At 50.3% G+C, this 13,847-nt stretch overlaps 1 protein-coding gene across 1 annotated transcript; it reads right to left on the bottom strand.

The window, feature by feature from the left end:
• Positions 1-407: 407 nt before the first annotated feature.
• On the bottom strand, positions 408-13,610 carry LOC132016915 (cytochrome P450 2E1). Its single transcript, XM_059398920.1, has 9 exons — positions 13,394-13,610; positions 12,303-12,462; positions 6,666-6,815; positions 6,194-6,354; positions 5,611-5,787; positions 4,131-4,272; positions 2,468-2,655; positions 1,902-2,043; positions 408-1,123 (listed from the first exon to the last, which is right to left on the bottom strand). Exons 1-9 carry the CDS (start codon positions 13,568-13,570, stop codon positions 936-938), a joined length of 1,485 nt encoding a protein of 494 aa, XP_059254903.1. The 5' UTR covers positions 13,571-13,610; the 3' UTR covers positions 408-935.
• Between the last annotated feature and the right edge of the window lie 237 nt (positions 13,611-13,847).

Genomic DNA, 13,847 nt, shown 5'->3' with positions numbered 1-13,847 from the left:
ACTGAAAGCTGCTACACAACTGGCTTCGAAAATTACTCATTTTATTAAGGAACATTTATGCAGGACTTCTGGTTGCCCCACAGGTTCCAAAGACTCTGCAAGCCTACACGGCCCAGCCCTCATAGGCTATGGGGTAGAGGGACCTCCATCAGTCTCGTCCCACAGGTGGGCAGTCAGAGCATGAAGGCCGAGCACCCATGGGGCTTTGGTGAGAGCCAACAGGGTGCGGACAGAGTTCTTGTTCCAAACTCCTCTTCTGCTTCACGACATGATTTAGTTCACTGAGCAGACTGATCGTTATCTCCTCACTTCTGCCTTATTCTACCCGGGGTTCCCACGAGCCTAGAATTTTTGTTCCAGGTACAAAGTCACGTTTTAATGATAAGAGATAGAAACAGATGTCTATGTTGACTTTTCAGACATATTTTAATCTTAAAATATAGCCGTGATGCTGAGAAGTGAACCCAAAGGAACAACGTCATATCCCAGGGACAGATGGTAGCAGATACATTTTTGACATGGTTAACAAGCCTTCAAAGGTCTATTATTTTCTGCTTTTCCAAACTACAAAACAGCATTGGTATTCTTTTTTGTGAACCCTGGTGGCTGGGCTACTTTGCTTTCCTGGAAAAGGCGTGTTTACCTTTCCAGAGTACCGCTCACCCTTGTTTCCAAGGACCCCAGCACAGACTCAACTAGGTCGCAGTTTGTTTCAATTTGTTTAATTAATTTGGACTTTGCTGCCAAATTTCATCTGATGCACATAACTGTGGAAAGCAGCATCTCTAGCCCGATTTATTCCCTGTGAAGCTGACTGCTTTCACTGAGACTCTGCAGAAAGGGCCTTCCTGGAGGGGCCGAGCAGAGAGGGTGTGGGGGCCTGGGTTAACTCCAGGTTTGCCCCAAAGAGCCTGGGGCGGGGGTGGGGGTGGTGTTCAGCCTGAGCGGGGAGTGAGACAGAGTTTGTAATGGGGTGGGATCTTGGCAAACCCGATGGCGATGGGACTGAGGTCAATATCCTTGGGGTCAACAAGAGACTTCAGGTTAAAGTGTTGCAGAATAGCGGTCAAGAACAGGAACAATTCCATGCGAGCCAGGCCTTCTCCGACACACACCCGCTTTCCTGGAAGTGACAACAGTGCTCCTGAGATTCTGAGGCAGCACAGGTGAGGCGGGGGGGGGGGGGGGGGGGGGGGGGGGGGGGGGGGGGGGGGGGACTGGGTGGAGGGGTTGTGGGCAAACTGTCACCCTCACGCAGAACGGACCCCTCTCTGCCCCTTAGAAGGAAGCACATGACACCATTCAGTATAAAAATATCCGTGATAGACATATTTGGGGATAGGGCTTCATATGGTCTCCTTCACCAGGACTCAGCAGCATAGACCTATATGGGGTTGGAACAGTGATCTCTGCCCAGTGCTCCCCTAACATCCTGCAGGAAAGAAGTGGGGCCACAGTTGGAAGGCGGCCTCTAACACGGAGTATCAGGGATTTGCTTACATGGACTCCCTCCCGCCATGCACTGAGGAAGTGCCCTGGGAGAGACCAAGGGTCTGAGAGAGGACGCAAGGACACAGCCTAGGGAAGGCCAGAGTGTCCCATGGTGAGTCTCAGTAACCAACCCTGAGGTTTCAGTTACTGACCCTTGTTTAAAAGTATGGAGAATTAGGTAATAAAGTTTTGAGGGATTTTCACTAAGCACTATTGGATAGGATTTTAGCGCTGAAGAGCGGTATCTGCCATGCAGAAGGGAAAATCCCTCTCGCTCCCAGGACCTCTGACGAGAAGATGCCATTTGGCCTCTGTGGACGGGAAGAAGACATCTGGGTCCCCGCACCAGTGCGTGACCACAGCAGAGAGCGGCAATGAGGGACAGTTCCCCGGGAAGACCCTCTTCTCACCTGCGGAAAATGCTTTAAAATAGTCACTATATTTGAACTTCCCATTTTCGTTCAGAAAGTGCTCTGGCTTAAACGTCTCTGGGTCAGGGAATTCTTGCTTGTCAAACAAGAGGGAGTCCAGGGTCGGAATTACAACCGTGCCCTAGAAGGAACAAAGGCTGGCGTCAGTGAAGTTGCCAGAACATGGGCTTTCCACGGGGGCTCCCGGCAGGAGACGTCGTCTGCTTCAGGACTAGATGGGAGGCAGTCAGGGGCCGATTCTAAACAGAAGCGAGAGCTCTAATCTCATCACGGGAGGAGCTCACCAGCTAGATGGTACTATCCGTGGTTCCTGGGGTGGGAGTACCACAAAGCCAGGCACTGGCCCAGGGGTTCCCTTCCATTTCCTCCACGGCTTGGTCACCAGGTCCATGTGAGGACAGCTGGGGAAGCAGCACTCCAGGGGGAAGAACACTGGCCTGCCCCCCCCCCATTTAGCCACATCTGTCAAGGGACCCTGCCTTCCCGTGGGCCAGCAGAAGGGCTGGCGGGTGGTGCTCAGACATGCATGCCAGGCCCCATCTGACCTTGGGGATGATGTAACCTCTGAACACCGTGTCCCGGTTTGCTTCGTGGGGCAGGTTGGAGGGCAGGAGGTCGATGAACCGCTGAATCTCATGTACAACAGCGTCCATGTAGGGCATCTCCAGCCTGTCCTTGATGGCAGGGATGCGGCTTGGCCCTATCACCCTGTCGATTTCTTCGTGGAGTTTCTCTGCCGAGACGTGAAGAAGACAGATGCAAAGGACCCGCTCGGGGCTGGCTCACACCCACCCATCGCCCAGCAGAGGCTTACAGGGCACCCTCAGCAGTGCTTGGGGGTGTCCTGGATGCTGGAGACCCTTGGATAATTCCTCCACGAAGGCCAATGAGAGTCACGCTCTGTGAGGCTAGGGCCAGCTGCTAGCTGATGGCAGCTAACCCAGTGCCTGACCTGATGCCCGGAGTAGAGGGTAACAAAAAGGTCTTAGAAATTTCAGTCGGAGGGAAATCTCTGTATTAATTATTACCCCAGGCTGGTTTACTGCATGCTTCAGGAGCTGTGGAGGTGAGAGGCAGAATGGAAACAGGTGCATGTGGCCTTCTGCATGAAGAATGGAGGAGCAGAGTCTGGGCCTCCCTTACTGACAAGTTGCTGGGGCCTTTGCAGTATGCTGAGTGAATGACAAAGTCGTGTGCTGTATGGTTCCCAGGTAAAAGTGTGAAACTCATGCTGACACTGAACCAGCACTAAGGGTACGAAGTTGAGTGCAGAGGTGACACACAGTCCTGGGACAAGCCTGGGGTGGGCAGGGCTTCGGCAACAGGTTTCCAAGAGCCCCAAAGCAGCTCCTGTGAAGGCTAACACGTGTCAGATCCGGCAATGGTGTGTGGGTGTCAGTCCTATTTACTTTCTGTCTTTTTCTCTATATGGAAGATTGCTCACAACTTATCACAGTTTCTCAGGCTATAGTCCCCCCAGTCCAGACTGGTCAGAAGTTCTCAGATCTGTGGAAGGCTTTGCTCCAGAGACTTGGGCTCCTTCACCCCCAACCCTTCTGTGAGACAGAAAAAGCAATGCCTTTGGGGCCAGGTCTGATCCTGCACAGGTCACAGTCCGCATCCCTGAGGGAAATTACCTCGTATCCAAAATACCTGCCCTTAAGAACACAGTGTATTTCAGGGCTCCTACACACGCCTGGCACACAGCAGGAGCCAAGTTATTATGGGCAGCAGCAGCAAGCTTGCCTCAGGGTGATGAGTGTTCCCGGAGCAGAGCCCAGGGGCAGCCGGGACGCTGGGGCAGGTCTTAGGCATGAGGACACCCTCACCCCATCCTGCCCTCTCTCTCTGTGCTCTGTGTAGCCAGCCAGGTCTTGTTCCAGGGCAAGGTAGACATTATTTTCACTGTCAAAAGTAGGTTATTCTGTGGAGCAGAATGCAGAAGGCATGGCTTTTCCACACGCTGCTGCAGGCTCTTCCGTTCTGAAGTCAGGTATGTGTCAGTGGGGCGCGGGGCACAGCATCCCAGAGCGCCAGGCACCCATCATACAGCAGCGCTTCCGCCGAATCCAGGCGGTGAACCCCATGTCACTGCCATGAGGCTTAGCAAGCACAGCCAGCCTTTCATTTCACAGGCAGAAAGCTGCACCCCAAACACTCCGGCCTGACAAAGTGTGGCCCCAGAACCCTGTCTCCTGTGCAGCATACCTTCGACCTCTGGATATTTCATGAGAACCAGGAGCCCATATCTCAGAGTGGTGCTGGTGGTCTCTGTGCCCGCAAAGAACAGGTCAGCCACAGTCACAGCAATATTGTCCAGGGTGAACCAGGGCTCCGAACTGTATCTTTCCTGCAGACATTAGAGACACACAGGGACTCCATAAGAAGAGCTCTTTGGGGTAGGAGAAGAATCAATGAAACAAGATGGGATTGGGATGGAGACAAACCATAAGTGACTCTTAATCTCACAAAACAAACTGAGGGTTGCTGGGGGGAGGGGGTTTGGGAGAAGGGGGCGGGATTATGGACATTGGGGAGGGTATGTGCTGTGGTGAGTGCTGTGAAGTGTGTAAACCTGGTGATTCACAGACCTGTACCCCTGGGGATAAAAATATATGTTTATAAAAAATAAAAATTAAAAAATAAATAAATAAATAAAAGAAGAGCTCTTTGGTGGATGAGAAAGAGACCTCTGTCTCCCTCCACCTCAAACACACCCAACAGCCTTGCTGTCAGCTCCACAGAGAGAAGAGGGCAGATGTGCATGAAGTTATCCTGTGGAGACATGATCATCTCCATGGCACAATTAGGGAAACCAAGGCTCCCAGAAGACCGGCCACAGACAGGACTATGCTCCTCCCTTGGGCTGTGCAGCTTTGGTGTTCCTCCTACAGAGCGGAGTCATGGGGGGTGGGGGAGCAAGGAGTGTAGTAAGAATCTCCCTAGTCCTGAGCCATGACCTCCAGCTGCCCGGGTCTGAGCTGTGGGGTCCATGCTAACAACCCAAGGGCCACACGCTTCCCTGGGCCTTCTCCACACCTATAGTCAGCACCACTGGGTCTAGGAGGCAGGGAAGTCACCAGGACGCCAGACACCCAGGAGGGGCAGTGAGGGGCCCCACTCGTGGAAGAGCTTCTCAGACAGCCCCCCGCAGCTGTCCAGGAATTCACATACTGTTCTAGAAGCAAAGAGATGTCAAAGGAGAGAGGAGAAGCTTCACCATCTGGGTGGGGGTCCCAGAGGGCTGTCAAAGAGATGATGCTGGAAGCCCGTGAAGTCATGTACAATTTGGGGTTTACATGCTGATCAGGAGGGTGGAAGGCTTCTCCCCAAAGGAGACACAGTCATCAAAGTCTGAAATGGTGAGGAAGTACAGCCTGGAAGGAACCACCATAAGGGGCCCACACACCCGCCTGGCAGCCACTGAGGGCGTCCCCAGCAAAGCCGCCTTGCTGCCCAGCGTGTGGACAGTGAGGCCAGCTGGGCAGGCAAGGTCTGCGTCCCCACACGTCTAGCACAGGTGGGATGGTCACATGAAGCCAGGGTGCGGTCAGACCAGGAACATCAGAACATGCCCCCGGGGGCCGCAGGAGTGTCACAGCGTCAACCACCATGTGCACTGCACGCCCCTGCCCACGAGCAAACGTGTCTAGCTGGGTGGGGTCGGGGGCCGGCGTCCGCACCGCACCTTCTGTAGCTCCAGGAGCAGGCAGTCCGTGAAGTCCCGGGGGCAGCCGGCGTCCAGCGACAACTGGTGCTCCTTCACTCTTGCCGAAGTGTAGTCTTTTATTTCAGACACGTTTCTTAACATTTTCCAATGGCTTCCAGGCAGGTAGTGCAGATAGCTTGGGAAAATGTTATAAAGCTAGAAAAAGAGGGGGAGGGATTTCTATTTTCTTGATCAGATGCAACATGGTTTTATGTACTAGGCTATATATTTCCTCCGACTTGAACTCATGGATGTCATATTCTGATATTTAGAACATTTGGGCTCACAGTATCTTTTCCGCACCATGCTGTGGGTATGTGGGGTCGCGTGTTAGCAGGGTCCTGTTTTAAAGGGTAAAACGGTCTCCCGTGGTCAGCAAGGCAAACACTGGGCCCATGGATGTCTTCAGAAGCAACATCCAGGCTCTCAGATGGTGAGTTGCACCAGCCCTGGGGGTTCCCTGGCTTTTGTGGTCCTGTCTTCCTGTCCCCAGGTCCCGTCCTCATCCTTTTCCTAACCTCAGAGGAGCAGACAAGGGCAAGTGCAGACTAAGGGGCCTCACTTGGAGCCAGCCCGTGCTGAGCAGCCTGAAGTTCTCGTTGAAGAGCCTCTGGATCCTCAGAGCCGTCTCGTCCGTGTAGTCGAAGTGCTTACGGAAGAGGATGTCAGCGATGACATTGCAGGGGGCAAAGCCCAGCAGAAAGGTGGGGTCGAAGGGCTGGCCTGCAACACAGGGGAGTGGTCAGGCCAGCTCCCACCCACTCACACTTTCCAGAGTCTGTGATCTGTCATCCTAAGCATCCCCGTAATTCTACAAGGCTTGTGGGAGGCTATTGCGGTGGGTGGGGGTCCCTTTACTTTCCAGTTATTCCAGATAAACACACCGGACATGGAGAGGACCAGAGCTGCAGACAGTGTCTGTGGATTAAGGCAACCCTCTCAGCCCCAACTGCTTCGGTTCAGTCCGGGGTCTCGCAGGCCCAGCAAGGCTGCCCCCCAGACCATGTGTGCAAAGACCCGGTGGCCACACGCACCCCGGGTGCCCCTGAGCGCCTCCAGCAGGAAGGGGATCTCCCTCTGGATCCGCTCCTCGTTGCCACGCTTCCCCATGCCGAAGTCCCGGAGCATCGTCAGGGAGAGTCTCCGGGTGTCCTTCCAGCCTGGTCCGTTGTTGAAAGTAATCCCTGGGGAAGAGGGGACAGCAGAGCACTTACTGCATGCCCTGGGGCAGAGGGACAAGGTGAGCGGCTCCAGGCGGGAGGGACCCAAGTGGTGAACTGACCAGCCTGGGCACCCAAGCATCTGGGTGTCCAGATGCCTGGCTGGTGCCCTGAGGCTGGCTTTCCACCTGACACCTCACCTCCCCCGGTGTTCTTCCCACCATCAGTTTACTGCCTTTGTCCACTTTGCCCAGAGTCTTCCCACGCGAAACAAAACCACAGCTGCCCACCAGTGAAAGCCCCTGCCCTTTTCCCAGAAGCTGTGCTGTTTCCACTGGTTTCGAACTTCCACACTACAAATTAAAAAGTGTCCTTACTGAAACCTGAGCTGTCATTTGGCTCCCAGACTCTGCCTGCCTGTGGATATGGGGAGACCTCGTGCACATTCCCCTCGGAGGGGCAAGCAGAGGTCTGAGAAAGGCCGAGGCACTGCGCATCCTAGAAGGAAGTCTGGAGGGTCTGAGAGGGACCGGGAGGTGCGAGATGAGGCGGGGAGGGGGCACTGGACACACTAGGGCCCAGTTCCACCCGAAGGGAACATGAGGTAGAGACAACAGCTGGCTGGACAGCATGGCCCCTGACTGGGTGGGAGTGCTGGGTGGGTACATGGCACCCAGGGTCCTCCTTAGAGGGGACGTCCATCGAGGGATGGCATTTGGGTTCCTGCATTTGGGTCTGTGCATGAGGAGCTTTGGGTGCCTGCAGGGCCCTATGGAGCCTGCTAGGTGGATGCCGGGGACACAGCTGGGCAGCCCAAGAGGGATCCTAGACATGTGTGACCATACCCCCACGTGTCTGTGGGGTCCACTGACGTCTCAGCAGTGGCTCCAGTGGCTGCAGCAGACAGATCCTGCCCCAGGACGTGGGGCAGACAAGTGGGGGTCACTAGAGAGTGTGCCCTTGGCAGGCCAGAGGCCAGAGCTGTGGGCTAAGGGTTGAGAAGCTGGCAGGAAATGCAGAAAGTGGGAGTGCCCTGGACCTAAATGGCTGTGACATGGGGGCTGGGCGGAGTGGACAAGGAGACAGACAATTTTAAGATGGTTCTGGAAAGAATTGTGTAGCAGGGGGAAGGTGGGAGAGGCCCGAAAATGTGAGCAATGGACAGAGAGACAGAGACAGAGAAAGACAGGGGGACAAAGGGGAGACAGAGAGAAAGAGTTGGAAACTGAGACAGAGACAGAGAGACAGAATGACAGAGACAAAGAGAGACAGAGACAAATAGATAAGACAGAGACAAAGAAACAAGACACAGAGAGATGAGAGAGAGACAGAGACAAAGAGAGACAGAATGACAAGACAAGGAGAGAGACAAAGACAGACATAGACAAAGAGATAAAACAGAAACAGAGAGACAAGACACAGAGAGACAGAGGAATAAACAAGAAGAAAGAAAAACACTGACAAAGACAGAGAGACATATGAACAAAGACAGAGACAAAGAGACAGAGAGGGACAGAGAGACAAACACAGAGGCAGAGAGACAGACATAGATAGAGAGACAGAGAGGGAGATCCCAGAGGAGCTAAGACTTTGGAACCCAAAACAGGCTGAAATAGAGACAGTAATGCTTCTGGGTCAGAGCCTCATAAACATTCACTGAAGTGAAATTTATTGGAATTAATGTGGGCCCTGTGCTCAGTATAATGTTGACAGATAACATTTGCATCATTATGTCTAGGGCATCAGACATCCCATGGACAGGGTCTGGGCCACGTGGCACATGTGAAAATAGGACTTGGGAACCACAGCCAGGACAGGACAAAGCCCCCTGAGTCCAACACACAGAATGTGAATATGGCCCCTGCCTGGCTGCATTCAGAGGCCCTTGACTTGGGCCAGGGGTGGCAGATTAAGGGCTCCCTGGAACCAGGATGGAGCTCCTTGACCCCACAACTCCTGCTCTTGTGGGGCAGCAAAGCTCCTCTTGTGTTAATGATAAAAACTGAGGAAGTTAACTTTGCTTTCGGCAACCCCAAAGATGTAAAACCAGCCCACAACGTCCAAGAAAGAAAATCAAATGTCACTGACAGTGACAGGGTTCGACCTTGTGCATGTCGATGGGAATGAGGAGACAGCACATAAGAACAGCAGACACAGCTATAAGCACATCACTTGGAAATTTCTGCATAAAGTGGATACAGGTATTCTAGAGATTTGTCACCAAAGTTAACTAAGGAAAAACTAGAGGCTTCTGAGTTTTTGGGGTAGATGGGAGACTGCTTTCTTCCTCGTCTACTTTAGAATCTCACTAAAACTACATGAGCCAGTACCATGCTGTCTTGGTGATCACAGCTTTGTAGTAAAGCTTGAAATCTGGCAACGTGATGCCCCAGTTTTGTTTTTCTTTTTCAACATTTCCTTAGCAATTCAGGGTCTCTTCTGATTCCATACAAATTTTAGTATTGTTTGCTCCCGTTCTTTGAAAAACGTCAGTGGAATTTTGATCAGAATGGCATTGAGAGTATAGATTGCTTTAGGCAGTATAGACATTTTAACAATGTTTATTCTTCCAATCCATGAACATGGAATGGTCTACCATCATTTTGTGTCTTCTTCAATTTCTTTCATGAGTGTTCTGTAGTTCCTCGAGTACAGATCCTTTACCTTTTTGGTTAGGTTTATTCCAAGGTATCTTATGGGTTTTGATGCTATAGCAAATGGGATTGATTCTCTAAGTTCCTTTTCTGTATTTTCGCTGTTAGTGTATTAGAAAACAATTGATTTCTGTGCATTGATTTTGTATCCAGCCACATTATTGAATTGCTGTATGAGTTCTAGTAGTTTGGGAGTGGAGTCTTTTGGGTTTTCCATATAAACTATCATGCCATCTGCAAAGAGAGAGAGTTGGACTTCTTCATTGCCAATTTGAATACCTTTTATTTCTCTTTTTTGTCTGATTGCTATTGCTAGGACTTCTAATACTATGTTGAACAAGAGTGGTAAGAGTAAACATCCTTGTCATTTCCGGATCTCAGTGGGAAGGCTTTCCCCTTTTCCCCATTGAGGATATTTGCTGTGGGTTTTTCATAGATAGATTTTATTAAGTTGAGGAATGTTCCCTGTATCCCTGTACTTTGAAGCATTTTAATCAGGAATGGATGCTGTATCTTGTCATATGCTTTTTCTGCATCAATTGAGAGGACCATGTGGTTCTTCTCTCTTCTCTTATTAATTTGTTCTATCACATTTATTGGTTTGTTAATGTTGAACCACACTTGCAACCCAGGGATAAATCCCACGTGGTCATGGTGGATAATCTTTTTAATGTACTGTTGGATTCTATTAGCTAGGATCTTGTTGAGAATGGGTACAGAAGGACACTACATCATTCTTAAAGGGTCTATCCACCAAGATCTAACAGTTGTAAATATTTATGCCTTCAATATGGGAGCAGCCAACTACATAAGACATCTGTTAATCAAGATAAAGAGTCATATTGATATTAATACATTAATAGTAGGGGATCTTAACATGCCACTCTCAGTAATAGACAGATCATCCAAGCAGAAAATCAATAAAGAAACAAGAGCACTGAATGACACATTGGACCAGATGGAATGGACCTCATAGATATATATAGAACATTCCACCCTAAAACAACAGAATACTCATTCTTCTCAAGTGCACATGGAACCTTCTCAAGAATAGACCACATACTGGGTTACAAATCAGGGCTCAACTAGTACCGAAATACTGAGATTATTCCCTGCATATTCTCGGATCACAATGCTTTAAAACTGGAGCTCAACCACAAGGAAGAGTTCAGAAGGAATTCAAACACCTGGAAGCTAAAGACCACCTTGCTTAAGAATGTTTGGATCAACCAGGAGATCAAGGAAGAACTGAAACAATTCATGGAAACCAATGAGAATGAAGGCACTTTTGTCCAAAACCTATGGGATACAGCAAAGGCGGTCCTAAGGGGGAAAAACATAGCCATCCAAGCCTCCTTCAAAAAAATTGGAAAAATCCAGAAAACAGCAGCTCTCTTTACACCTTAAAAAACTGGAGAATCAAAAACAAATTAAGCCAACTCCACACATAAGAAGGGAAATAATCAAGATTAGAGCTGAGATCAATGAGGTAGAAACCAGAGATACAGTAGAACACATCAATGAAACTAGAAGCTGGATTTTTGAAAGAATCAATAAGATCAATAAACCATTGGCCAAACTAATCCAAAAGAAAAGAGAGAAGACCCAAATTAATAAAATTATGAATGAAAAGAGATTACGACTAACACCAAGGAAATAAAAACAATCATCAGAAATTATTATCAACAGTTATGTGCCAATAAGTTATGCAACCTAGAAGAAATAGATGTATTCCTGGAAACCTATAAACTTCCAAAACTGAATCAGGAAGAAATTGACAACCTGAATAGACCAATATCTAGTAACAAGATTGAAGCAGTGAACAAAAACCTCCCCCCAAACAAGAGCCTGGACCTGACGGATTCCCTGGGGAACTCTACCAAACATTCAAAGAAGAAATAATACCTATTCTCCTGAAGCTTTTTCAAAAAATTGAAGCAGAAGGAAAACTTCCAGACTCTTTTTATGAAGCCAGCATTACCATGATCTCTGAACCAGGCAAAGACCCCACCAGAAAAGAGAATTTCAGACCAACATCCCTGATGAATATGGATGCTAAAATGACAGTGAGCAAGTGGGAAAGAATCAGCATACACGGTCGGGGGACAGGCAGTGGTGGGCAGCAAGTTCACGGGGCTGTGAGCTGGAGGAGCTATGAGCAGGTGCCCGCAGGGGCTCCATGATGTCCCAGGAGACACAGGAGGTAGGCACTGTAGTCGGGAGTCCGATAAACACTCAGACCACCAGATCCCTAATACGAGGTAACTGCCTATTCTCGATATGGGAACCCAGGCTCTGGAGACACAGGCTGCCAAGAGAAGTGAGGCCAGCAGGACGGGATCCCGTGGAAGTCCCTTTGTGAGCCGGGGCTTTTGTGCTCAGAACAGCACAGGTGGCGTATCAGAGGCCTCCAGGGTTAGAATGTGAACTGCAGCTGCCCACAGCCCCACAGACCTCGGGGGCATCCGTGCCTGGTCTTAGGTGAGGGGCCTCGAGGCACGGAGCACCAACACCCAGAAGCAGGGGGCGCTGTGGGTGAGAAGAGCTTCCCAAACTGTGGCCCCAGGAGGCTGGGAGCTCTGGGAGGAAAGCACAGCTCATCCGCCAGAGGCATTTCCCTCTGTGGTATTTCTCTATAACACACCTGTCCTGCTGGTCAGAGTGATGGTGCGGGAGGTCCTGTTTTTTTGGTTACAAGTCTTTCATAGAAGCTTCAGTAAAGTCTGTCCTAAGCACCTGAACTGCTGAGGGTCTCTTTACTCTTGCATTTGGTTGTGCGCTGTGCTAGGTGATCATCATCCCTGGTATTTCCCTGGCTCCCACCCACCATAGGGGTCCTCTGAAAAGTGGGGCTCACCTCTGTCTTTGTGCAACTGGAATGCGAAGATTTCTCCTCTGCCAGAAAGGTCATTCTTGTGGTCAAGCAGAGCTTCCTTCACCGCCTTGTAGCCATGCAGGACCACAGTGCGCTGGGAGCCGAGGTACAAGGTGAATACCGGCCCGTACCGCTCTGCTAGCTGCAGAGACAAGCAAGGAGCCAAGTGAGACCACTGGGAACTCAGGGAGGAGGTGGGCCACGCTTAAAACCCAAAGTTGTTGTTGACCAAGAGAACACAGAGGGATCTGGAAAAAGACAGTCTTTGTCCAGCCTGACTAGGGAAGACCCTTCGCATAGAAACTTTGTTCTGCAGGGAGCAAGGGTCCAGAATGCCTGGGCTCCTTGACAAAATTAACTTGGTGGGCGGGCTCCTGTCCCACCCCTGAGGATCCTTTGCCAACATCTGCCCCATCACCCCCACTGTCTGCCATCCCCGAAGTCCCAGACCCCACGGTACTGCAGGAGGACCCTGAGTCAGCACTGTCCTGACCTCCACAGTCCATCCTCCATGGTGCACAAAGCACTGTCAACATCTCCCTTACCTCAAACACTTTCCCCACATGTAAGGTGCTTTATGGCATTCTTTTATTAACTCATGGAATAGATTTAGCAACTCATTCAGTTTTTAGATTCGTTAGCTCATTCACTATTCACAACAGCTGTGGACAGTGGAACCACACCAGAGGTGGGTCAACACCACTTTGTACCCTGTAGTTTGGCATCTACAGTGTGCATCTTGTGGGAACACATGGTCTTCCTTACATTGGGATGGTGAACAGCAGCAGCCCCAGGCACACTGGCCTCACCTAGCCATCCACTGACAAAGCATGTAACCCACGACTCAAGCAGGCTTCTGGGGCCAGCCACGGCCAATGCCCACTCAAGAGCTCAAGGTCCAATCTGTACCACTAACTAAATATCGTTAATATCCCTCTTGGATGCTACTGTTAAGTCAGTTCACTCCTAACAGGCTGGAATTGAATAACAACTTGTCTGACAGTGAATTGAATACACACACACTATGTCTAATCTCTGAATTCTCCTCCCCTAACCAACAATAATTCTCTTACCTTGGTGAAAGACTTTGGAACATTCTTCATATCTAACTGAAGAAGATTCCCAATAATGGGCAGTGGAAAGGGGCCTGGGGGCAGTTTCCAGCTGCTGTAGATCTGTTTCCAGATAGATATAAGCATTAGTGTGGCCATCCACACCAACAGGGCAACTGTGATGCCCAAGGCAGCCATGGTGCCTTTGGGTTCACTGCTGACTTGTGTGAATGCTCTAAAGCCACAGCTTTTATAACGCACCCTCGGGAAGGAGGGCGACCAGCCAGCCAATGCCATCTTCCTTTTCTTCTCGCCCAGCGTTATTAGTTTATTATTAGCTACTGTTGGCCATCATTTCCAAAGCTGACTCCTGAGGTGGTTGCATCAGAGAAACTCTGTCCTGGCACCCACCTTATGATGTTCAGTATCTATCAACCCTGGGTGCTGGCACCTGCACCAAAGTCAGCCAACAGCA

The sequence above is a fragment of the Mustela nigripes genome, chromosome 4 (assembly GCF_022355385.1).
Source record: "Mustela nigripes isolate SB6536 chromosome 4, MUSNIG.SB6536, whole genome shotgun sequence".
Taxonomy (NCBI): Eukaryota; Metazoa; Chordata; class Mammalia; order Carnivora; family Mustelidae; genus Mustela; species Mustela nigripes.
Note: the sequence above shows the minus strand (reverse complement) of the source record. Positions and strands in the feature narration are given on the sequence as shown.

Coding starts and splice junctions, on each gene's coding strand:
- LOC132016915 (XM_059398920.1), bottom strand. CDS start 13,570: ATGGCTGCCTTGGGCATCACAGTTGCCCTGTTGGTGTGGATGGCCACA. Junction 12,463..13,393: donor TTCCAAAGTCTTTCACCAAG/GTAAGAGAATTA, acceptor TTGTCTCTGCAG/CTAGCAGAGCGGTACGGGCC. Junction 2,044..2,467: donor GAGGTTACATCATCCCCAAG/GTCAGATGGGGC, acceptor TGTTCCTTCTAG/GGCACGGTTGTAATTCCGAC.